Here is a 27,353-nt window from a genome sequence, read left to right on the forward strand (position 1 = left end):
TGGGAGGATATTGACTCCTGATCCCCCGTCCACAATAACATCATTTAAAACTTCCCCCCCATACTCAACTTGTATATGTTGATGTAAAGAATGGGATTAGAGGGTCTTACACGGGGTTAACATGGGGTTAGCACATGCGAATACCCAGTTACAATGATGGGGTATTTAAGGTGTACAAGGACCTGATTAGGGCACCATTTGATAAATACAAATGTGTCTCCTCACCTTCACCTTCAGCTCCCATGGATTCTTCTCTCTCTCTCTCTCTCCCCTCTTTCTCTCTCTTTTCCTGTCTTTCTCTCTCTTCTACTAGTCTTTCTCTCTCCTCTACTCTCTTCTTCTCTCTCTTCTGCAGTCTTCTTCCTTCTCTCTCTCTCTTTTAGGTCCCCTTCATCATAGTTGGTATTCGAGCTTAGTTCTTGATCCTTCCTTTCTCTCTCCTTTCCCTCAAATCTAGTCATTTTCCAACAATAAACCCTACTTTTCAAGTACACAGGCAGAGATGGCAGCTTTCTTGGAAGACACACAAGAGCTATGTTAGGAGGATTGGCCAAATCTGGAGGAAAGGAGACAAAAATGGCAGCTCGTTTTCAACTTTGAGACCGGTAGGGTGATGAAGAAGAATGTTGTGAAGTGGACCTGTAGGGAGATGAGCTTTCATCTGATTGTATATTAACTTTAGATGCCGTATGCATAGAACTTCCTCCAGAGTCATGAACAAAACTACTATGTATGGGTCCTGCCTCATTACCGTCGGTACAAAGCCCTTGTACATTCCCATGGGATCCTCTGCCTTCATTGTTTTGATGGCACAATCCAATGCACAAGAGTATGTACAGATCTGGCCAGGCTCCATTTTCATCTGACGATAGAAAGGATTTGATGATTTCAACCTACACTATAATCCCTTTCAGATACTCTTTTTTGTTTAGAAACTCATTGTGGTCATGTAGTAGAATAGGTGTATTAGGCATGGGAGAGAACCCGAAACATGGAATGCCTTTCTCCCTCACAAAGGGGCTATCAGTGGTAGCATAAAAAATCTTGGGCTCCCTCAGTTTGTTGGAAGAGAGAGGGAGAGAGACAATGTAATGGAGCAGCAACCTAACCTTCAGGTTGTTCATCATATTCAATTATTTCATAGACTATTAACTTAACATAAGTGTATACAATAGTACTAAGGTCCGTAGGACCATTCACATTGGGTCTAAGACCACCGACTTATTTAATGTCCCACACTTGCTGATATAGCTGGACACAGCTAATGTCGGTCATACATACTGATAGGAGAGTAATGGGAGGTTGATATTTTAACACTCCCCCTCAAGCTCAATGTTGAGATATCGAGCTCCACTCGTGATACGCCAGGGTGACCGTTGTGTATTTATGTCACCGACTTGCCAGTTGTAGACGCGGTTGGTACACCGCCCATGAATAATAGCTACATGATAGCTATCCTTATCTACTCTAGTTCGTGGCTCAGTTAGTATGCCACCTTAGTTAGTTGAGTTTGGTTTGAGACCCATATATAGGGCTCTTCTATTTCTTTGTAAGTGAGTTCTTTTGGCTTACACAACTAAGAAGAGGAAAACTGTTTTCAACCTCCACCCTTGTGTGTATTCCCCCATTGTGCAAGCAAGAAAGCTACAAGTGAGACTCCTTCCTTCTCTCCCACAATCTTGACATGGTATCAGAGCCTTGTTCGTGGTAAGGAGCTCAAGAAAGCAAGCCAAGCTCGCGGTGTTCTGGTAAGAGGAGCAGTGTTGCTTTCATTTTCTGTTTTGGGAGCAGATCTCTGCAGGTAGCACAGCCGGAAAGTGCAGGAGTGCATTGTCTCAGGTTGAGACGCCCTTCGCGGTGAAGCAAGAGGGCAGTATATGCTGCGGGAAAGGGCTTTAGCCATAGGCGACCTTGTTTTTTTTATTTGAGGCCATTTCGGGGCCTGTTTTGGATGCGGAAGTTTTCTGCATGCACTCAGGAAAAGGCCCAGTTTTATGCTGTGCAGCCACTGTTCTACAGGTTGGTGAAAAGTTACTGTAGAAATTGCATCGTATGCTTGTGCACAGAGACATTGGGAGTTACAGAATCATCCCTGTTGCCTGTTGATGCAAAATCGTCACTAGGAAGTGACTGTGTGGTCAAATACCACTTTTGCCAATTTTGCAGATTTTCCCTTGTGAGGGTGAAGCTGTGTTTTTTTTAGTGACATAATTTTTTGCAGTGTTCTGTAATGGCATCTGATTCTCTTTCACAGATTGTCACTCAAAAGCTTGACAAGAACAACTTCCAAGCATGGAAGTTTAGAATGACGAATTTCCTTATGGGAAAAGGATATTGGGAATTTGTTGCAGGAAATGAAGAAGAACCAGTTCTTCCTGATGTTTCCAATCAACAGCAAATGCAGGCATTCAAAGCATGGCATGAGAGAGCCAGGAAAGTTATGTACTGGCTGTCTATCAGTATTTCAGACTCTATGATTGTGCATATTCAGGATGCAAGTACGCCAAAGGAGGCATGGGATACTTTGTCAAAAATGTATAGCACAAATACGCAAGCCAGGAAAATGCAGCTCAAGCAAGAGTTGCATAATGTGCAAAGAGAAAGTATGAGCATCAATGACTACCACATGAAGGTGAAGAAGATTGTAGATGCACTTGCTTCCATTGGGTCGCCAGTGGAAGATGATGATTTAGTTTCTGTGACCTTGAATGGTCTAGGAAAGGATTATGCACAGTTTCGGACATCCATTTCAGTTCGTGAAAGATTTCCTGACTTTGAGGAGTTGATTGCTCTTCTAATTTCTGAGGAGCAGAGAAATGGTGGTGCATCTTCTTCAGGAGGAACTTCAAAAGAAGCTGTCTTCTACTCAAATGCTGGAAGAGGTAGAGGCAGAGGTAGAGGAGGCCGATTTGGAGGCCGTGGTAGAAATCAGAATATGCAGCAAATTCAAGAAAACCAGTCCTATGGAGGAGGACGTGGTAACTCTAGAGGCAGGGGGAGCCAAAGAGGTCGTGGTGGATGGCAAAGAGGCCAAAATACAAACAGTAATGTTGAATGCTACTACTATGGTAAAATGGGTCATATGGCTAAAGACTGCTATAAAAAGCAGAATGACATCATGAATGGAAAACTGCAACAAGGGAATTATACATCTTCTAGTAGACAGGGTGATGACAGAAATGAGCATTTGTTTATGGTGCAGCACATGAATAATTCTATGACAAGTGCAGAAGAAAGCAATGATGTATGGTATGTTGACTCAGGTGCATCAAACCACATGACAGGTCATGCAGAATGGATGGAGGATGCAAGGAAAATGGAAAAACCAGGATTTGTGGAGACTGGTGATGATACTACACATTCTATTGTGCAGATTGGAAAAATTCCTTTGTCTATGCAGGATGGGAAAAAGAAATACATGTCCGATGTATTTCATGTCCCGAATATCACCAAGAATCTGGTTTCTATTGGTCAAATGGTTGAGCAGGGCTTGCAGGTCAGATTTAATCCTCATGGATGCTTTGTTGAGGATATAAAAAATAAAGGTCGCTTGATAGCAAAAGGAAAGAAAAAGGGCAGAATGTTTACGTTGGATGCAGACATGCCTAAATTGAGTGCAGCAATGTTTGCACATGGGACCGGTGTAGTTGCAGATATTGATATCTGGCATAAACGCATTGGTCATGTTAATGTACATCGACTTAAATCAATGCAGGCCCAAAATATTGTTGCAGGTTTGCCTAAATTCAAGGTTGCAGAAATGCATAAGGTATGTGAAGCCTGTCAGTTTGGAAAACAGGCAAGGAAACCATTTCCTAGACATTTTCAAGAGAGTGAGAAGCCATTGGAATTAATCCACTCTGATGTGTGGACTACTAAAGCTGCATCTCTTGGAGGCTGTCATTATTTTGTCACTTTTATTAATGACTATAGCAGAAAAGTTTGGGTGTATTTTATGAAAAAGAAAAGTGAAGTTTTTGGGCATTTCAAAACCCTTAAAGCTATGGTTGAAAAAGAAACAGGCCTGCAAATAAAATGCCTAAGGTTAGATGGAGGGGGAGAGTACCTCTCAAATGAGTTTGCAAAGTTCTTGCAGGAGCATGGCATAAAGCAACAATATTCATGCAGTCATACCCCTCAACAAAATGGAATTGCAGAAAGGAAAAACAGGCATATTGGAGAGGTATCTCGTGCCATGCTCAATGAAAAAGACTTGCCATATTTTTATTGGGCTGAAGCAGTTGCTACAGCAGTCTATATAATGAACAGGACTCCCACTGCAGCAATACATGGAATGACTCCAGAGGAGAGGTATACTGGTAGGAAACCAGATATTTCTCATTTGAAAATTTTTGGTTGCATTGCCTATGTACATGTGCTAGATGAGTTGAGATCCAAGTTGGATCCAAAAGCTGAGAAGTGCATCTTTATTGGTTACTTTCTGCAGCAAAAAGGGTATAGATGCTATAACCCTTCTACTTGTAAGTTTACAGTGAGCAGAGATGTTGTTTTTGATGAGATGAGTAGCTGGTATAAACCAGTAAATGTGATTGATGATGTAGATGCACAAAATGGTAATACTGCACAGAATTCACAGCAGTAGTCACAAAATATTAGTGGAACTGGAGCGTCCTCTAGCAGTGGTTCACATTCTTCGCCATGGACATGCAGATTGAGATCAGGAGATTCTTCTCAAAGCAATGCAAATAGTGGTATGCAGGTATCACAAAAAGGAAAAGAGAAGGTTGATCAGCCCATGTTTGATGTGAATGCAGGTCACTCTTATGTGGATGGTGAATCCAGTGGCTCAGAATAGAGCATTGATGATGAGTTGGGTATTTCTTCTATTGTTACACCTAGAGTAAGGAAGACCAGGGATGTTTTGAGAGCACCTGGGAGTGAACCTACTTTGCGCAGGTCTACGAGAGCTAGGTATCCTGTGGATAGGTTGAAATATGATGGATTTACAGCCATTCACTATGCATATATGGTTAAAGTGATACAGGAACCAGAACCCACTTCTTTTGAGGAAGCCATGGGAAAAGAAAAATGGGAGAAAGCCATGGATGAAGAAATGGATGCCTTGGAAACAAATGCTACATGGGAATTGGTACCTTTGCCTAAAGGTAAAAATGCAATTGGCTGTGAGTGGGTTTATAAGGTGAAGCACAATGCAGATGGTTCTGTGAACAGATACAAGGCAAGATTAGTAGTCAAGGGGTATGCACAAACATATGGCATTGACTATGAAGAAACATTCAGTCCAGTTGCAAGGATGGCAACTGTAAGAGCAGTCATTGCTAGGGCTGCATCAAAGGGATGGTCTTTACATCAGATGGATGTAAAGAATGCCTTCTTGCATGGTGATTTCAAGAAGAGGTCTATATGGAGCAGCCACCAGGTTATGTGCATGCTGTTCATCCTGAGTTTGTTTGCAGGTTGAAGAAAGCCTTGTATGGCTTGAAGCAAGCACCTAGAGCATGGTTTGACAAGATAGGACAGTATCTTGTCACTATTGGCTTTCAGATTTCCAAGGCAGATTTCTCACTTTATGTGAGAAAAACAGAGAAAGGTATTATGCTACTTGTCATTTATGTTGATGATTTGATTATGACAGGTGACAGTGATGAAGATATCCTTCATGTGAAAATGCTATTGAAGAAGAAGTTTGAGATGAAGGATTTGGGAGAGCTGCGTTATTTCTTGGGCATTGAGGTGATTAGATCACCAAGTGGGATACAGCTCTTGCAGAGGCAATATGGATTGGACATGCTGTCCAAATATGGGATGACAGGCTGTAAGCCTATTTCAGTTCCTTTGGAGCAGAATGTGAAGCTGAGCGCAGATGCAGGTGAGATTCTGGAAGACCCTACTATATACAGACGCATAGTAGGAAGCTTGATTTATATGACTATTACCAGGCCAGATTTGAGCTATGCTGTTGGATTGGTAAGTCAGTTTATGCAGGCTCCAAGGAAACCACATTTGGATGCGGCTAGACGCATACTCAGGTATATGAAGTCCACATTGCAGTATGGACTATTTTATGAGACTGGGGTTCAGATACAGTTGCATGGATACACTGATGCTGATTGGGCTGGTAGTATTTCTGATAGACGATCTACCAGTGGATATGTGTTCTCTTTTGGGAGTGCTGCAGTCACTTGGAGCAGCAAGAAACAGCCTACCGTTGCCTTGTCGAGCACAGAGGCTGAGTACAGGGGTGTAGCAATGGCTGCATGTGAGGTAGCTTGGTTGCATAAGCTACTTTATGATATGCATCAGCCTACAGATGGGCCAGTTGTCATTTATTGTGACAACATGAGTAGTATACACTTGGCAAATAACCCAGTCTATCATGCTAGAACAAAGCACATTGAGGTGCATTATCACTATGTGCGAGAGAGGGTTTTACTAGGTCTTATTGATCTAGTTTATGTCAGCACAGAGGATCAGGTAGTTGACATATTCACGAAGGCATTGGGCGCAGAGAAGCTGCGCAAGTTCAGAGACCTGCTTGGTGTGCAGGAATTGGGATTGAGCTCGAGGGGGAGTGTTGAGATATCGAGCTCCACTTGTGATACGCCAGGGTGACCGTTGTGTATTTATGTCACCGACTTGTCAGTTGCAGACGTGGTTGGTACACTGCCCATGAATAATAGCTACATGATAGCTATCCTTATCTACTCTAGTTTGTGGCTCAGTTAGTATGCCACCTTAGTTAGTTGAGTTTGGTTTGAGACCCATATATAGGGTTCTTCTATTTCTTTGTAAGTGAGTTCTTTTGGCTTACACAACTAAGAAGAGGAAAACTGTTTTCAGCCTCCACCCGTGTGTGTATTCCCCCATTGCGCAAGCAAGAAAGCTACAAGTGAGACTCCTTCCTTCTCTCCCATAATCTTGACACTCAAATCATCTGATGAACTCCAAGTAGCTGTCTGAAACTACTAAACTTATCTTTACCCAAAGACTTGGTAAAGATATCTGCAACCTGTTCATCAGTCTTCACATGCATAAGATCTATCTCCCTGCAAGAACCATCTCTCTGATAAAATGGTAGTGTACCTCTATGTGTTTTGTCCTGGCATGGTATACTGGATTCGTTGCCAGGAGTACACTACTGAGATTGTCACATAATAAGGTCATTGGAGCATCCACCTGAATATCCAAATCAGCCATAAGCTTGAGCAGCCATGAAATCTCACATGCTGCCAATGCAGCACCTCTGTACTCTGCCTCAGTGCTAGACAATGCAACCGTTGGTTGCTTCTTGCTGCTCCAGTTGATCATGCCACTTCCAAGGCCAAAAGCATAACCACTCGTAGATCTGCGATCATATGAGCATCCTGCCCAATCTGCATCTGTGTATCCAACTAGTTTCAAGGGCTTATCTCTCATATAGAACAGCCCATAATCTACAGTGGACTTAACATATCTCATAATCTGCCTAACAGAATCCAAATGTGGCTTCCTGGACTTCTGCATAAATTGACTTATGAGCCCAACTGCATAACTCAAATCCGGCATAGTGATGGTCAAGTAGATCAGACTTCCAACCATCTGCCTGTACATAGTCACATCCTGAATTTCAGCTCTAGTGCTAACGTCCAGCTTGACATTCTGATCAAGGGGTGTATCCAATGGTTTGCATTCAGCCATGCCATACTTCTTTAGCATTTCCATGGCATAGTGTTTATGCATCAGCCATAAACCATTTTCAGCCTTGATTTCCTCAATACCCAAAAAGTATTTCAATTCACCTAGATCTTTCATGTCAAATTCAAATTTAAGCATCTTCATTACATGTTGTATGCCCAAGTCATCATCACTAGTGATTATCAAATCATCAACATATATGACCAGTACTACCGGTCTTCTTTGTAAATAGGCTGTGATCAGCCCTACCAACAGTAAAACCCAACCTCTGCAAGTAGTTATTGATCCTAGCATGCCAAGCTCTCGGAGCCTGCTTTAGCCCATATAGTGCCTTTTTTAGCTTGCATACATAATGCTGAAAATCAGGGTGAACATACCCTTATGGCTGAACCATATAGACATTCTCTGCCAAGTCACCATTAAGAAATGCATTCTTAACGTCCATTTGCTGTAATTTCCATCCTCTAGCATCAGCCAAAGCAATCACAGTGCGTATGGTTGCCATTTTGGCAACAGGGCTGAATGTTTCCTCATAATCAAGTCCATACTGTTGGGCATACCCCTTAGCAACCAGCCTGGCTTTGTACCTTTCCACACTGCCATCTGACTTGCATTTGATTTTGTAGACCCATTTGTAGCCAATGATCTTTTTTCCTTTAGGCAGTGGCACAAGATCCCATGTCTTATTTTTAGCCAAGGCATTTATTTCTTCATCCATAGCTACACAACACCAGTTCTCATTTTCCACTGCTTTAGCATATGTACCTGGTTCTTTGATCTCCATCACTTTTGTCATGTAAGCATAATGCTTTGCAGTGTAGCCACTATATGTCAACCTATCAACAGGGTATCTAACCCTCTGTGAGCATCTAAGATGTGGTGCACTGCTCGATTTCCCTCTCTCATGAGGCGGAATGTACCTGCTCTGCCTTACACCAGGCGTATAGACAATTGGAATACCAAGTTCACTATCTAAAGTGTCAGTAGACTCATATCCAGAAGTCATCCTACCACGTGTCATCATCCTAGATACATCCTCAGTAACTTTCTCTTTTTCTTTGTCCGCGACATCATATCTCCCCCTCACTGACATACTGGTGTCAGTGGACGGTGAGCTCCTCAATCTCCCTGTCCATGGAGATACTACTTGACTACTAGGTCCTGTCATAGCAGTGCTCTACTGCATATCAACTGTAGATACATGAGTGGAAGGCATATCTGATGGCATTATTGCCGGTGATACATACCAAGAACCCATCTCATAAAAAATAACATCCCTGCTCACGAAGGTCTCCTTGGTAGAGGGATCATAGCATTTGTATGCCTTCTTCTCTTGTGAGTATCCAATGAAGACACACTTATGCGCTTTTGGATCCAGCTTCTTCCTTTTTTCATCTGGAATATGCACATAAGCAAGACAGCCAAAGACTTTCATGTGACTTACATCCGGCTTATAGCCATACAGCCTCTCAAACGGTGTCATCTCATGAATACCTGCAGTGGGAGTCCGATTTAAGATATACATGGCTGTCATAACAGCCTTAGCCCAATAATAGAGTGGCATCTTCTTCTCATTCATCATGGCATGAGCATCTTCCATCAAGACCCTGTTCTTCCTTTCAGCTACCCCATTTTGCTGAGGGGTGTAGCTACAGGTAAGCTGCCTACATATGCCATTTTCAGCCGAAAAGTTGTCAAACTTATTTGACACATACTCCCCACCACTATCTGACCTCAAGCAAGAGATATAACAGTCAAATTCCTTTTCAACCTGCTTTTTAAACTGCTGAAAAATAGTAAACACCTCAACCTTTGTCTTCAGAATGTAAACCCAAGTATAGCGACTGTAATCATCAATGAATGTAACATAATACTTCGAGCCTCCCATGGATGCATTATGGGCTGGCCCCCAAACATCAGAGTGCACTAACTGCAACGGACGTGTACTCTGCCTTACATGCCTGACAAATGGCAACCTTGACTGCTTACCAAACTGGCAAGCATCACATACATGACCAATATCTGAATATTGGAACTTGGGTAAACCTGTAACAAGCTATTTTTTCTGTATAATTTGCAGCCTTTGCAAATTTACATGACCCACTCTCTTGTGCCAAATTTCCAAGTCTCTGATAGTGCCAGAACCATCATGGGCAAACATGACTGAATTCAGCTCTGGCAAGGTATCATCAAGAGTAAACATTCTGCCATTCCTGTGACCACGAGCTATTAACTTGCATCCATTACCAAACTCTTCAATAAAGCAACCATGCTTGTTAAATCTAACCTGCAAGTTCTGCTCCGCGCAACAGACAATAGGTTCTTCGTAATCGAAGGAACATGCAATACATCATGCAAATTTTTCTTTTTGCCATCATGAACCACAAGAGGCACTTTGCCTTTATGCTCAATGCTATGCTGCGTGTCATCACCTGTACAGGCATAGACATTTTTTTCAGCCACCATATCAGTGAACCAATCACCATGAGGAGTCATATGGTTCGATGCCCCTGAAACAATATACCAAACTGCACCATCAGTGGATTTTTCAGCAACTCTGTCTTTTACATACTGTATGGCAAACAATCTATCTCCTGAAGTATCATCTGCCTGACTAGATGTAGCAAAATGCCCATGTTGTTTGCCTTTCTGATTGCCCTGCTTCTTCCAGTAGTCCTTGGCAATATGCCCATACTTTCCGCAGTAATGATAATCCTTATCCTTGTTCGGATTGTCATATGGATGTTGCTATTGCCAGGAGCCTCTACCTCTAGGGCTAGATCTCCCCCTGCCTCTAAAGTTTCCACCACCTCTTGCATTCGATATCTGCTGATTGTTATTGCCATAGGATGCATTTTGCTGGCCTCCTCTGCCAAATCCATAGCCTCTACCACGGTTTCCACGGCCATGTTGATTGGAATAGAAAACTGCATCCTTGTTTTTAGAACTGCTAGATCTTGCAGCCAAACCAAGCTTAACCTCTTCATGGATAAGCAATGCAACCAGCTCATTGAAATCAGGCATTTCAGCCTGCACAGACACAGAAGTGTCAAAAGACTTATACTCAGGCCCCAAGCTGTTCAAGGTCACAGCAACCATGTATTCATCTTCAACCTGTGAACCAACAGATGCCAACTGATCCGCAATGGTCTTAACCTCCGTGACATAATCCTATATAGATCTGCTCTTCCTCTCCATGTTGTTGAACTTCTGCTTCAATTGTATCTTCCTGGCACTTGTGGTTGTGCCATAATACTTGACCAAAATGTCCCATGCATCCTTAGGAGAGCTGCAGCTCATTATCTACATTACCATGGCATCTGAGATACATAAAGAGAGCCAGTGCAAGACTCTACGAGCTCTTTCTATCCAAGCTCGATGTAATCGTCTCTGATCAGCCGTAGGTCAATCTGGGAGCTCAGGTTCAGCTTCTGCTCCAGTCATCAACTCCTAATAGCCTTTCCCTATTAAGAAGTTCTCCATGCGGAACTTCCATATGGCATAATTGTTACTATCAAGCTTTCCCTATTAAGAAGTTCTCCATGCGGAACTTCCATATGGCATAATTGTTACTATCAAGCTTTTCCCCCACTATCTGGGTTATGTTGTCAGTCCTTTCTGCATTTGCCATGTTGTACTAGACACTATTTAGTCACTACCTGACTTCCTGCAAGCCAACAAGTCACTCTGACCAACCTCAGTCCTTGACTGTTTATGACAGTTTTCTGCAACTATTCTCTGCAAAAAATAGGGTATTTCAGCCCTTTACAACCTCAAAAACATCCACAAACATGTGGTATAACCCGTAGGTACATCAGTCAGTACATAGACTTTGCAGGTATTGTAACTCTATGTCATGCAAGCTTATTGTAGTAAAGAGAATACGCAGTCTAAAACCTATAATTTTTCAGTCCAACAGTGAATTTACTGTCAAAAACCACTTTAAAACATGTCATACATGCTCCAAACTTTCCCAGACATTTGCTAGTATATGTAGGCAACTAGACATAGTCATACGGGCACAAAACAGTGCATATCCAACAAGTACAAGTGACATAAATCTGCTCACAGATTGTATACAGCCAATAAACTGTCAAACCAAGATGTATTTCAGCCCAAGAAATCCTCAAGCCACTTCATACATATGCCACTGTGTGTAGGGATCAATACATAACCATACGGGCATTCGCAGACTCTCTGTCTTCAAGAAGTAATGTCGAAAAGTACATGGACTGTTTATGACCAGCCAATACACTGTCAAAACATTTGTTCTCTCATTCAGATTTCAGTTTTTAAGAGCCTTCAATGCTCATCTCAATGCTCATAGCATTCAACAATCATATCCCGCACCATACAACTCCCTGTAGGTAACAAAAGGCATGTATTTCTTCAAGTCAATGAGTGTATGATGATGACAGTTTTATGACAGTTTTCAGCCTGTCATAAAATTTCAGATCTGAATATTTTATCAGTAAAATGCAATCCAAATGTATCAAACTCAGTACATATGCTTCCTGAATGAACCCTCACTTCAGTAGAGCTCAAAATGCTCATCAAATGGCTTCAATGCTTCAAAGAGTGATCAGTGTATGCTGCCCTGTTTCAGTTTACAGCAACCTATCTTCAATTTCAGATCTGTACTTCAGTGTTCCAGCTCATTTATCAACTCCAGACCAAGCATTAACATGTCAGATCATTAATATGTCTTCCCAAGCAAGCATACAAGCTCTGGATCACTCAAGTAGTGATTTATGTCTTCAGTAGAGCAGCAAGACAGCCTTCATTTACAGTAGGCGCAAACACGCCATCAGCATGATAGTTTACAGCAGCAGGTCATCTCCTTCTACATGCTCAACCAAGTCTCCTGAAGGCTCTAATCAAGCCTCAAGCACTGCCATGAACCATAGAACCGAAAATGGCAAAATGCATACCTTCACAGATACAATGACAGCCTGCACAATGACAGCCTGCTTCTCTTCAACCACTGCCCTGAGTCTTCAAGCTGTAGGTCTTTCTCACAGCTTCATGCCTTCAAGAGCCCATCCATGATGGCTCTGATACCATGTTGGAAGAGAGAGGGAGAGAGACAATGTAATGGAGCAGCAACCTGACCTTCAGGTTGTTCATCATATTCCATTATTTCATAGACTATTAACTTAACATAAGTGTATACAATAGTACTAAGGTCCGTAGGACCATTCACACTGGGTCTAAGACCACCGACTTATTTAATGTCCCACACTTGCTAATATAGCTAGAAACAGCTAATGTCGGTCATACATAGTGATAGGAAAGTAATGGGAGCTTGATATTCTGACACAATTCACCTCCAGCCCTCAGGACAGCCTCTTTCAATAGGTGCCACCATGGATTTGACTCATTTGGAGTAGTGATGAGAGGGATACCCTGATTGGATAGTAACGACTTCTTCTGAGTGAATATGTAAGACAAGTTCCTTGAGGCAGGTGCCCATTTTTTATGCTAGCTACTGGACATTCTAAAAAATGTATACTTTGTTGTTGATATTTTTGTACACCATGAGGATTTTGGAAGAAAACACTACACTCAAGGGTTAACTCGTCTCCTAAATGTCTCAACTACTTTCATGCCATGGGTTAGGCTAATGCACTTTTTGCACCATTATTGAGCACTAGCATGGCATCATGCCCACTGCAACTATATGCAGTAAACCTTTGACGCACATGCACTAGAGAGAGTACCTTTCATTATGCCCACATAATTCCTTGTATGCATAAGAGATGCTACTTCAGATGGTTTCATGTTCATGACAAATCCAGTGGGAGAAGGTGTGCCAACCTTCAGGTACATAGGATTGATGGATGTAACCTCTCCTTCTGCAACATGGCCAGCCTTTACAAGGTCAAACTGTGCCTGCCTGAAGCGGGTGATGGATTCAAAACTCTTCATTAGGTTTTCAAGGGCACTATTATCATAGAGCTTGGATCCATGACCTGGAGCTCCAGTTGCTTTGATGACGAACCACCAGGGCATTCGCTCACCATTGAAGACATGGTAATGCAATCTAGGTGATGTTAAGCCTTCATCAAGCATGACATCAACATTCATATCAACGAAGAATGATGACTGAACGAAGATACCCACGCCAGCTTTGCCAAGACGTTGTAATCTTCTGGGATGTTGAGGAGGGATCTAAGGGCAGATTCAGCATTCTAAATCACAGGCATGACAATCACAACAACGTCCTTTCCATAAGCAAATCCATTCTTAATATGAGTAAGAAGCTACTCATCAGTTGGGAGTCTGAGGTCATCCTTGGTTCCAACATTGTCCATAAGAAGGCTCACAAATTCATCCTCAGAGATGTCAATAAGCTAATAATCAACTCGAGTCACTTCAGGGACATCACAGTTGTGAGAGAAAGGCACAATATCTTCCAACTTCCTCCTCGTGAAAATGTGTGTTACTACTGTAATACACAAAAGGGGAATTGACAAATGAGTCAACGACCTTCATTCTTGGAAAAGGAGATAATGTGCTATATAACCATTCTTGAAGAGCTCTTGCTGCAAATGAGCAATCTGGTACCACGGGCTGCAAAAAGAAGGGCAACCACAAATTTCTTGGAGAGGGCAGCCATTAACTCTTCCCCAGGCTTGAATAAGGTATGTCAATCAGTTCTTGGTCTCTCTTTTACATCCAATTGTTGAGCTCAGCCACTTGATGAGAGAGATGTAAGAATTGCATGCCTTCTTGAAGCTTGAGAGTGCCAATTGAATTCCCATCCCCATTCCACACTCTTGAAATGCATGCATGGTTGAATGCTCTTTAAATTTCTTTCCCCATTGATCAAGCTTTTACTCTAATCCTTAACCGTACTCTTGTCTTGATTCTTAACCGATAAGAAAGAAATTTGTAAGAAGGGTAAGTCATGCAATCAGTGAGTCATTGATTGCAGAGGTAACCCCTCCCCATATCCCATTTCCTTATTGGTCATGCATCTCATGAAAAGCCCAACTTTTCAATTGAAATTGCATAGCATGCTGATTTCTTGAATTAAAAATCCCTGCCATGTATACATAGACTAGGTGAGTCAGGAGCAAAAGAGGGATTCTTGAAGCCCCCTCCCGATTAAGACCCTGAAGGGGTGCACAACCCGGCCTGGGGGGAACTTTGCCCACCTCCCGGTGATCCGAAGCCCAAAATTTCTTGCAAGTGCAAGTACATTTGAATGAATAGCCCGAGATGGATCATTTACATTCCACAACCTTGTAGTGTATTGGTAATGAGATGTATCACTTGGGAATGTATGGTGGATGTATGCAGTGATGGGTAGGGTATGCAGTCAAGAAATGGTCTTAGCAAGAGAACTATTGATGCCAATGATGTATGGCTCTATGTGGCATTGAGAACCACCATTTAGGCCTAGGATGTCTTGGAATAAGCACCTCAGCATTGGGATAATGTATGCTCATTGAAGAAGTTCTTGTAGGGTGTTGCAGACAACCAGTCCCACACAGTCAGCCTGCAAAAGTCAATTACAACAAAGCCTTCTTGTGTGACTGAGTGCAGACCCCATAGCTCGATTCAAAAAGGGCATCTTTCCCTTCGATCTGAGCCAAAAATATCCCCATTCTGCCCTACGATTTGGGAGATACACCCAATTTTGTGCTCAGAGGTACTGTGGGACAGCAGCAGTCCTACACAGTCAGCCCATAAAAGTCAATTACAGCAAAGCCCTGATCATTTACTGTCAAAGATATTTTTACATAGCATCATAGAGGAGATCGAGATCTTTAATTTTAATAAAAAATTTTGGCAATTGGAGCTTCCTAGCTCAAGATATTGCCATTTTTGTAATAGGGGGTCTAGTGGAATGCACTTAGGCAGTCCTACACAGTCAGCCCACAAAAGTCAATTACAAAAAAGCCCTAATCATTTACTATCAAACACATCCTTGTAGAGGGGATCGAGAGCTTTAATTTGAATAATAAATTTCAGCGATCGAAGCTTCCTAGCTCAAGATATTGCCATTTTTGTAACAGGGGGTCTAGTGGACTGCACTTAGGATTGCAGGCCACAAGGGAAAAGCAAAGGCCCAAGAGGACTTCCAGCGTGAAATAAGGGATTCATGTGCCTCAATGAATGATCTTAGCTCAGCTCAAGAGGATTGTGAAGACATGTTTGAAGATGGTGCCCCCGAGATAGACTGCTTGGCTATGCTTAATCATACTCTATGCCAACATGAGACCCGTTATGCCGACCAGCATCGAGACTTGGAACAATGCCATAGGGAGATGGAAACCTGCCAAGATCAGCGTCATAGCGAGATGATGGATAAGATGGAATTGCTCGTAGAGTGCATGGGCACCCTCATCTCCACCCTCTCACCCCCCTTGGCTCAGCCCAAGGAGCATGGTCCTCCCCATGAGACCAACCGCCCTCCCCCCTTGGAGAGACGGGACGTGGCCAGCAAGGTTTTGGTAGCACCCATGGTTTTCTCCATAGCACTTATGAGTTGAGCAAGCCCTCTATGCAACATGATAAGCCCATCCTCACCTCACCTGTGACGAACCCTTCCAGCCCATCCTTGGGACAACAGCTCCCCCATAGTGGAAGCTATATGGAAGGGAAAAATGCAAATTTTGAGCAACATAGTATGGATGGTGCACATGACCAGCATGCACATGGTAGTTTTGGGAACCAAGGCCCCAATGTTCAGTTTTTTCCACCAGCACTACTACAACTAGGGCTAGTTCATTTAGTTGTTATTGTGATGTATTTGTTCTTGTATCATTCCAACTTCCTACTATTGTCATTCCTCTCTTTGCTCTATACTATATCCATAATTCACAACTTGATCCTATGTAATGCCCTTGAGTCCCAAACTGATGAGATGGTCCTCCTTATGTATCCTACTATTCCAATGTTCTATTCTAAGGTTATTGAGGGGAAAACTTCATTGGTCCCCAAACCTTACCTTATTGCCTAGCATTAGGAATTACGTGATTTACTTGTATGGGCTCCCTTGGCTTTGGTCTTCGATACATCATAGGTGTTGGTTGACTAGTTATATTTGTTGTAGTCACATGCGGGGTCACACTCAGTGGTCGTGTGTACATATGTTGTGGTACTTTTGTATTACTCTTTTATCATGTCGTAGACTTAGTTCTTTTGTGTGAAGAAGAAAAAAATTTCAGCCTTGTCTCTCTCAATGTTCTCAAGTCTCCATTGCTCTTATGTGTGCATTATTCGATGCTTCACCTCTCTCCCCTCTTGTCTGTTTTCATGGTATTAAGGCCATCCCATGGCTATGCAAAGCTCAATTGAAGGCTGAGGTGAAGGCATTGGAGCAAGGAAGCAAGCAAGAAATGGGTAAGAAGCTCTTTCACCTTGCTCGATTTGGCTTAGGTTATAGTTGCAAGAGGCTCGTAAGGGTGGCAGAGCTGCAGTCTCTGATTGCAATGAAACTAGGTGATCTAGAAGAATAATATATATACTAAAAATCAACCCTTTAGGGATTTTCCATTGTGATTTTTGGCATCCAAGGTCATTTTGTCAACCTCCATTTTGGACCTGCAAGTGGTCCTAACATCAAATTTTGGGTATACTATAGTGTTAGCTATATCCACCATTTACACATGCATACGTTATAGATTTTGAATCTCCAAGATTTTAGGTATTTGCTAGGTCATAGACACAAAAGAAATTTTGATGTAGATTGCGGATTGTAGTTATTGTTGTGTAGTTAGTGAAAAGGCCTACATGTTCAGTTGTGGTGCACTTGGTATCAGCTTACTTACAGATTATAGGTTTTTGAGCAAGGTTTTCTATTTTGTTAAAATGTTTGATAACTTCAACTAAATTGTTAGTGAGAAGCTTTACAAGAATGATTATCCTACGTGAAAGTTCAGGATGTCAAATTTCTTGAAGGAAAAATATGTCTGGAATTACATTGAAGGAGACATGGCAGTAGCACTTGAAGTTCCTGCGCAAAATGCTATTGCAGAATAATTAAAGGCTAAGAAAAATTGGGAGCAAACACATAATAAAGTCTTGTGTTGGGTGGTTGTCTATTAATGTCATAGATAGCATGATGGGCTATTTATATAAATTTAAAACCCTCGTTATTGCATGGAAGAATTTGGCAAGGTTGTTTAAGTAAATTTTCTTCAGACTTGATGGTACAAAGAAATTGTCAGCATTTTGATTCCGTACCATTTGTGTTGCATGCAAATCTTAAAGTATGGTGGGTTGAGGCCTACAAGTGTGGTGTGCCTCCTCCAATAGAGTCGAAGGAGTCCTCTTAGTAGTCAGCTAAAATTCATATCCATACACATCACCATCCCGTCTCCCCATGGGAATCCTTGGACTTAGTTGAACATGGGAATCTCAATTCTATTTCATAGGGGAAGCATGGACAAGTCACGCCTAACAAGAATCTAATGCCCACCTAAGAAAGACCACGTTGTAATCAATCAATGGCAAAAGTGAGGTAAATACCGCACTTGGTTGTTCAAAGAGAGTGAGAGACAAGGGAGAGTGTAACTCGATCCCCCTACCCATAAGGTAAAATCTTAGCTCCGGCCCCCTAAAGCAGTGTTAAACCTAGTAACTAATCTTACCGATATTGGGAGGGTCACAATTTAATTAGCTCTATCTAGTGCCGAAAAGTTACCTAACATATCGGGTCCATCCAACCATAGGTGTCCAATCATCAAGATTGAAGCCTCCCACTTTCCTTGATGGGGTTTGCTTAGTTTTCTACTTAGCAAAGCATACTACCACACAATTTGGACATATAAAATCAGCTTCCTTTTATTACTCCATTAGACTCGGTTCGTTAAACTCAATCTTTAGCACATAACAAACAATTCAAAAATCAAATATTTTATTTCATAATAACATCAAGAATCATCACTCCGTAGAGTGGTACAAAATTGTCTTTTCACAGAAAGACATTGTCTAGTGCCTAGGATAGGACCTTCCAATCCCTTGGGATTGGGCTGTATGTGATCACACTCCATCCACGGTCAATAGGGAATTTACTAGCTCAGAGCCCCTCTAAGATTCCTTGAGCCTCCAAAGCCGTCCTACATAAAAGGGGCACTTATCACTTGGCCCTTTGCCCTCTTAGGTGATCGAGTGATCAAAAAGCAAAAACACCTATCTCCCTTGGGAGCATAGGACCCATCACACGCAGATGAATTATTCCACACTCCGTAGAGTGTTAAGGAGCATTAGATTGGAGACTCCAATGTCCCGAACCACCATAATCCTCAACTTGTCCGTCTATGCAAGCACAGAATCATAAGAACCATAATTTCTCATTCACAAATCCAAAAGCAGGTATAACCATAAGACATTTTAACATAATTGTCAATGCAATGCATGGAATCTATCCCCTGCATCAATTACTGTGTTCCTTCCTAAAAAGCATTCCACACTCTGTAGAGTGTTAAGGAGCATTCGGTTGGGGACCCCAATGTCCCAAACCACCATAATCCTCAACTTGTGCATATGTGCAAGCACGAAATCATAAGAACCATAATTCATCATTCACAAATTCAAAAGGAGTCATAACCATAAGACATTTTAACACAGTTGTCAATGCGATGCATGGAATCGATCCCCTCCATCAATTTTCATGTTTCTTCCTAAAAAGCAATTGATATTAGTAACATGTTTTTGTAAATTTAAGTATGTTTTAACTGATTGTAATCTATATAATAGACTAGCTTATCCCTCATTAGAAAATTGTAAAATTAATAGCTTAAAAATTAATCCTTCTTTTATGTACTTAACCTGATTATCTCCATTTGACCATCCATCATGATTACAGTTTATGGCCGCATCCTCGATTTGTTGTGGGATGGCTGGTTCTTCGGTTTGAATGGGTTCAAGATTAACCACCGCTTATGCTTCAATACTGTGTTGAGTTCCCTCAACAGGCGACCACTTCTTTGTGTTTGGGAGCTCTCTAAGAATGACCTTGCTTAGCATCTCAACGTCTCTTGGGAGCCATGGAAGAAGATAATGGATTCGAGCAGCACTCCCGCGTAGGTGTGGAGAGAGAGAGAGAGAGAGAGAGAGAGAGAGAGAGAGAGAGAGAGAGAGAGAGAGAGAGAGAGAGAGAGAGAGAGAGAGAGAGAGAGAGAGAGAGAGAGAGAGAGAGAGAGAGAGAGAGAGAGAGAGAGAGAGGTTGCAATAGAGCTTTGTAGCCTCAACCAATAGAGACTTTTGCACAGGTTGCTATTGTGTTTGTGTGTGGTCCTGACGTGACACTCTACCCCTATCTATATAGTAACCGGGGGGGATAAAAAGAGGACATTTGCTTTTAGTATTTTTTGACGATGTCATCGATGACATCAAGGAGGGGCTCCATTTTCATAGCACAAGGATACCAATTTAACGAATATATGGGTGAGCACCACACGTCTCATTGGCGGGTGGCATCACTCCAAGGGGCATAGACCTTGGCATCTTGGCCTTGGCATACTTGGCAATGGTCTACAAAGGCTTTGTTGGTGCTGTTGGTTACGTGTGAGAAGATTGCACTAGCTTGTAGGAAAATCTTCCTGGCGGGAGGTCACCCATCCTAGCAGTGTTGTCACCCAAGTGCACTGAGCTGCCAAGTGACCATCCACTAGGCTAGTTCTTTTTGTTGCTCTATACTAAAAACATAGTCTTAATAAGGTAGGCTTGGGAGGGTCTCCCAAGTCTTTCTTCCATGAGCTCGCATATAGTATCTTATTAATAATAACAGTTATCTTTATAATGAGAGCCATTTTCATAATTAGAATTACTTTTTAAAAATAAGCAACATAAATTAATTTTCTTTGGAATGTATACACACATTAAAATATACTAAGTAATGGGGACATTACATTCTTCCCTCCTTAGAGAAATTGAGATTTCTTCATCTCGAGAGTAACTGGGGGTATTCTTTTATAAGGATTACCTCATTGACCCAAGTGGCATCCTCTTCAGGATAATCCTTCCATTGTACTAGGTGTTCTCTTAGGATTCAGCTTCTTAGAGGTTTCTCCCTTGTATCTAGAATCTTCTCGGGTTGCATTTTCAGAATTCCTTGGGCAGGCATAACTATTTGTTCATCATTAAGCACATGTCGGGGTTTGGTACATAAGGTTTCAGTAGACTTACATGAAATACATTGTGAATCTTGAGATGGGGTGGCAATTTAAGCTTGTAGGCTTGCCTTCCCATTACTTTGATTACTTCATATAGTCCACAATACCTTGGACTAAGCTTTTTGTATTTCCCCAAGGATAATGAGATGGCCTTACCCTTAGAAACACCATGTTACCTTCCTTGAATGTTCTTATGGATCTTTCAAGATCTACATAGGACTTTTACTGATCTTGAGTAACTTGGATGTCATGTTGGATCAATTGGATTTGTTGGTCCATCACGAAATGTTGGGGTCTCCAACCCAATGCTCCTTAACACTTTGGGGAGTGTGGAATAACTCACCTACAGGTGGGGGTCCTATGCTCCTGAGGGAGATAGGTGTTTTTGCTTTTTGATCACTCAAGCATTTAAGAGGGCAAAGGGTCGAGTGGTAAGTGCCCCTATTATGTAGGACAACTCTGAAGGCTTAGAGGGGCTTTGAGCGAGTAAATTCCCTATTGACTGTGGATGGAGTGCGATCACATATAGCCTAATCTTGAGGGATTGGAAGGTCCTATCCTAGGTTGGACAGTGTCTTTCTGTGAAAAGACGGTTTTGTACCACTCTGCGGAGTGATGATTCTGGATGTTATTATAAAATAAAGTATCTAATTTTTTGAATTGTTTGTTATGAGCTAAAGATTGAGTTTAATGAATCTAGTTTAATGGAGTAATAAAAGGAAGCTAATTTTATATGTCCAAACAGTGTGCTAATATGTTTTGCTAAGTAGAAACCTAAGAAAACCCCATTGAGGAAAGTGGGAGGCTTCGATCCTCACAATTGGATGCCTATGGGTGGGTGGACCCGATACGTCGGGTAACTTTTCGATAGTAGATAGAACTGATTAAATCGTGACCCTCCCAATATCGATAGGATTAGTTACCAGGTTTAATATCATTTTAGGGAGGCAGAGCTGAGATTTTACCTTATGGGTAGGGGGATTGAGTTACACTCTCCCCTGTCTCTCACTCTCTTTGAACCAAGTGCGGTGTTAACCTCACTCTTGCCTTTGATTTATTATAAAGTGGTCTTTCTTAGATGGGCATTAGATTGTTTTTGGGGGTGACTTGTCCATGCTTCCCCTATGAAGTAGAATTGAGATTCCCATGTTCAACTAAGTCCAAGGATTCCCATGGAGAGGCAAGATGGTGATGCGCATGGATATGAATTTCAGCCGACTACTAGGACTCCTCCGAGTTTGTTGGAGGAGGCACATCACACCTGGTATCAAAGCCTAGGTTTCAAAATAGCCTAGGTTTCAAATGAGCTTTTAGTGTAAGGTTAAGTAGTCAATGTATAAAAGGAATTAATAAAATAATTACACTTGTTTGAAGAAATCTGTTGTTAACTATCTTGCACTAACACTAGCATATACATTGTGCCCATAGGAACTTAGCAGTGAGGAAGCTACATGTTTGTGGGATATTTTTCCCATCATGTATCAAGTAGCCTTAGGGTTGAATAATTTCTCATACCACGAGGCTATATTTGAGATAATGGAGATGATCATTATTCCTCCAATTATATTGCAACCTCATCCTAACTCATGGTACATGAGAGATTTTTGCCCAATGAATAGGTCACATATAGGGATATATTGTGGGTGTAACATCCTTCTTCATTATGAACTATGGAGGGTTTGATGGGCTGAACGATTAAGGATAGTTAAGATATATCTTTTGTTCAGTGCCTTTGCTGAATGGTTACTGGACATTGGGGATGAGCCTATACTTGAAACCTTGTGGGTATATCGGAAAGTGCTACAAATAGTACCACACGAGAAAGTTGTTGTATAAGTATTAATGAGCTATTTAACATTTTTGTGTAATTCTATGTAGTTTGTTCAAAATCTACAAAACATGTCAAGACTGTAGTATTTATTATAGAGATATTATATATAGGTTACTAGGCATTAGTAATTTGACTATTATAAGCATTTTCATGTTACAAGTTATTTGATATAGATTGCATATTACAAATTTTACAGTTTTGGAGTTTTGATATCAATTGTTAGTGTATGCAACAAGTGTTATTATATCGGGACCTACAACAGACCCCGACACTAGCTATAGGATCTAGATGGGCCTCTTGTGCTCATCAAACCACCCTCATGGCCTCGTGGCCAAGAGCATTTGGAGGCTATACATTACTTTAAATAAATCACTCATTTATATCAATTTGTAGTCCAATATTTTTGCCCATTCCAACGCTAACAGAGGGAGTATCCAAACATACAGATGATCAACACCTCGATTCACATACACAAAGATCTCCCCCCAATAGAGTGATGAGGCTCCTACAGCTTTCCTACACCCTCGGGATTGGCCCCAAAAGAGAATGCGCTATCTCTAACATAAAACACAAGCGTAATAGAGTCCTCTTATAATGTAAACATAATGATCCAAGAGACTCTATATATTCCTCAATTAATGTGTTTCCCAAGATATTGTATTACCCTATAGTAAAACAAGAGGCGACAACTGCTCAAACCTCCCCAGACGCACTTAACCTAACCCTAGGACTTCATGCCTTGAATGTCAGTTCCCAACAAAAGAAAAATACCCCACATACATATACATATATAACATAAAGGGGAAGACCTCATAAAGGAAAGATATCACTTGGACTTGGCCACAAGAAGCTTCTATGCAGCAAGAGGCTCTCTCCTAGTGCTCCATCAAATCCATTTATTGTAGCACTAAAACAAAACCCATTAACTACATCAACACCAAATAACCAAATGGCCCTCTTGGTCTAATAGAATAAACCATTTCACTATAAAATAAACGGCCTTCTTGGCCTAATGGAATATAACCATATTGCACACCACTCACCAACCTACTATTAAAAACAAACCCTTGGTCTCCACATAAATCATACTAAAGCATACAACTAGACCAAGGGGATGGCCATTCAAGCCCTACACTAAATGCATCAAATTATTAGCTAACCCCCTCCATAAATGGCAAGGGGTGTCCGATCAATATCTATTGAATATTCTGATGCATCCATGATAGAATAGGAAGATGGTCATGACAACACATAGAAACAATGCCTAACACTGCAAAAAGCTTTAGCAAAATTGTACACAATTGGCACATTGTTACCAACTTTTCACATCAATTTAATGCAGATGTTGTCAAGATTCCTTCTTTGGAGGACATGTTTCTACAATCCGGCAAGTGGAAAATCCTAGTTCAAAGGAGTTTTGTGCTAGAGGGTGCACTTAGGAAAATACCAGGTAGAGTTCGATAGTTTTATCTAATCAAAAGGGATTAAAATTTTGGCTTGGATGATCAGTTGACCGCGTTCTTCCCATAAAGAATATATTGACAAATCCAAATGAGTTGTTTTTGAAAGGTTAGAGATGGTTGAGTGTATAGTTGAGTGTATGACTTGGAAAAAGCAAAAGACATAAATTCGATAGCATAGATTGGACAAGTGGTCTTGGTCGTTGATGATGATCATAGATAGGAGTAGTAGAACTAGCAAAATTTTCACTGCATCATACATAGGATAGACATTGGGATATGGTAGGGAGAGAGTTGTATTTCTAGGATGATCACATTAAAGATTAAAGGAGGGGAGGGACAAGTCAAGTCCACTACTGAAGATGTTTACCAGCTAGCTCTAAATGAGACGATAGAAGCACAATACAAAATCAGAGATGCGGATGTGATTGAGCTAGATCTCGGTACATTATATGAGTCATGACTAATTAAATTAGAATATATGTTTAGCTCATAAGAGAGGAAGGACTATGTGTCCTTGATCCAAGAATTTCATGATATTTTTTCTTGGAGATTTCATGATATTTTTACTTGGAGTTATGATGTGAGCTGAGGGGGATTCCTCCTAGTCTGGCAGTGCATACTATTTCTCTAAAGAAAGGTAGCCATCCTATTTGACAAAAAATAAGGTGTATACCTTTTGAGGTAATTGCCAAATTGTTTGAGGAGCTATAAAAATTGTATAAGACTACTTGATATTTCTTGTACAACACATGGAGTGTTGTTCATCGGTAGTTATCAGGAAAAAAAAATCAAATCAGCTTTGCATAGATTTTAGAGATCTTAATAAATAGATGATCAAAGATTACTATCCCCTGCCATTTATTGATTAAATTCTAGATCAGTTTACGGGTAGAGATATCTATTGATTTATGGTCTGCTTGTTGGTTATAACCAAATAGTTATCACAGAGGAAGATAAGTTGAAAATGATATTTATCACTATATTTGGCACCTTTGCATATCATGTTATGGCTTTTGGATTATGTAATGCATGAGGATGAAGATTTTTTTGCAGGTTCCAGGTTATATTTTTCCAGAGGAGCTGAAAGTATTTATTATTGATGACTTGGGGGCAACCACCACAAGGGAGAGATAGCTGATCATTTTAAGAAAATGTTTTGAGTGGTGCAGGTAGTTTTGCATTACTCTCAATCCAAGGAAATGCATCTTTGGAGTGCCCTTGGGCCATGTAGTTAGCTTGGCGACTAGTATTGTTAGCAATTTTAAAAAGATAAAGGTAATCATTACTATGAGTCCACCACGTACTCCTAAAGAAGTGCATAGCTTTTTGTCATCACTTGGATATTATCAATGATTTATTAATGCATTGTCTGAGAGGACATTTCCATTGGACGAATCTATTGTTGTTTAACTACCTTTTTGTTTGCAGTGATCCATGTGTCAAGTATCCTTCGAGGATGTAAATTAGGAATTGGAAAAAGTGTTGATCCCAAAAGCACCTAAAAGGGGTGAACATCATATTAGAGAATTTGGAAAACTTTGAAGTCCTAATTTCAAATAACTGATAAATATTTGACCACGTGGCTAAATCTTGATCCATATTTAAAAGTGGGATTTGAAAATGTAGCTTATATAGCATTCATGATAGACTCCACCTTTAAGTAAGACAACAAGATTTGACCATGTGGTCAAATAATAAAGATATTGGGGGCTTTCAAAGTGCATGGAAATTTCCAAATTTCCTAATATAGTGTTGGTGAGATATTATATATATATTTAGTAGCTATGATGTATAGTATCAGCCTTGTTGTTTAGCCTAGATTTGGGGGGACAAGTGGTATCATCTCGTTACATTTTTCAATCGCAAATTGGGGGTGTCCAAAATTAATTATATCTACATGGAGAAACTATGCCTTGGGATGGTCTTTGCAATGAATAAATTCAGGCACTACATTGGGTATGGAAATGTAGTATTTTATACAAAGGCAGAGGGGTTGAGGCTATTGTTGAATACTTTGTAGCCGCCTAACCACCCATCTTCCTCACCCAAAGAATGATTGATTGTGAATCTTATGGTCGGCAACTCAATTTCCAAGGGCAAGACACACTCCTCCCCATAAACTAATTTGAACGGGGTATGTCCAATGGCTCGTTTATACATTGTGTTGTATGCCTAGACTGCCACATACAATTTTTATCCCATACCCGTTTATTTTCTGAGACTATCTTGAATAGGATACCCACAAGCTGCTTAGTTGGAATAGTAATAGCCTATGAGGGGGGATTGCAAAATACTTCCTATATCCAAATGTAGTATTCCCAATAGAGTTGTTGTTAACCTTTAGAGGTAGTGAATACACTAAAGGATGCAAAGTGAAAGTGCTCGATTTTTTTCTGGAAGGTGAGCATTTTTTTCATTATTTATGATATTAATTCAGGCACGACTTGTTTATAAGGTGTAGTTGTAATTTAATCTATCTATTATTAGGTAAGAAAAGGTCATGATATTTTTGAAGATAAGTGAGAGTTGGGCCCTCTCTTGTGAAAGAAATAATAACTCCTCAAATTGAGTTAGAAAACTTGCAATGGATGTGAGGGTTGTAGGAAACCACTATTCTGTTTTACTTAGACTAGGTCCAATTAAGCTAAGTGATATGTATAACTTGCGAGAAGGACCAATGAAGGGCCACAAAAGGGGTGGGTTGCCCAAATTTAAGTCACAAACCCTAACTGTAATCCCAATATATAAAAGGTGACCATGGAGCTCATTTTGTATATACATGTATATTCGATCTTTCTTCTCTTCATTCTTGCTTCCACCATAGCTTGAGAGAGAGAGAGAGAGAGAGAGAGAGAGAGAGAGAGAGAGAGAGAGAGAGAGAGAGAGAGAGAGAGAGTGTGTGTGTGTGTGTGTGTGTGTGTGTGTGAGTGAGTGAGTGAGTGAGTGAGTGAGTGAGTGAGTGAGTGAGTGAGTGAGTGAGTGAGTGAGTGAGTGTGTGTGTATGTGTGTGTGTGTGTGTGTGTGTGAGGATGAGGGACTTGGAGAGTGAAGCTCTCTCTTGCATTTGATTCATCTCCTTCTCTTCTTCTTCCCCTCTTCTACAACATTTGGGTATTTCATGGAATCCATATCCATTTGAGGGCTTGCAAGAGAGTGAGAGAGTGAGGGACTATGAAGAATAATTTTCTTCTCCTCCCTTTATTTTCTAGGTCCTATTGGTAGTGTGGAGTGGAGTTGACAGATTGAGAGCTTGGTGCACATGGGAAGCATGAG

At 41.0% G+C, this 27,353-nt stretch overlaps 1 protein-coding gene across 1 annotated transcript; it reads right to left on the minus strand.

The window, feature by feature from the left end:
• Positions 1-893: 893 nt before the first annotated feature.
• LOC148030685 (uncharacterized) lies at positions 894-13,743 on the minus strand. Its single transcript, XM_087687406.1, has 4 exons — positions 13,423-13,743; positions 12,977-13,062; positions 6,119-6,121; positions 894-1,053 (listed from the first exon to the last, which is right to left on the minus strand). The coding sequence occupies exons 1-4, from the start codon at positions 13,741-13,743 to the stop codon at positions 894-896; spliced, it is 570 nt and encodes a 189-aa protein (XP_087543532.1).
• Positions 13,744-27,353: the final 13,610 nt, after the last annotated feature.

Source organism: Lygodium microphyllum, chromosome 10 (assembly GCF_053477565.2).
Source record: "Lygodium microphyllum isolate KBCC chromosome 10, Lygodium_microphyllum_v1.1.10, whole genome shotgun sequence".
Taxonomy (NCBI): Eukaryota; Viridiplantae; Streptophyta; class Polypodiopsida; order Schizaeales; family Lygodiaceae; genus Lygodium; species Lygodium microphyllum.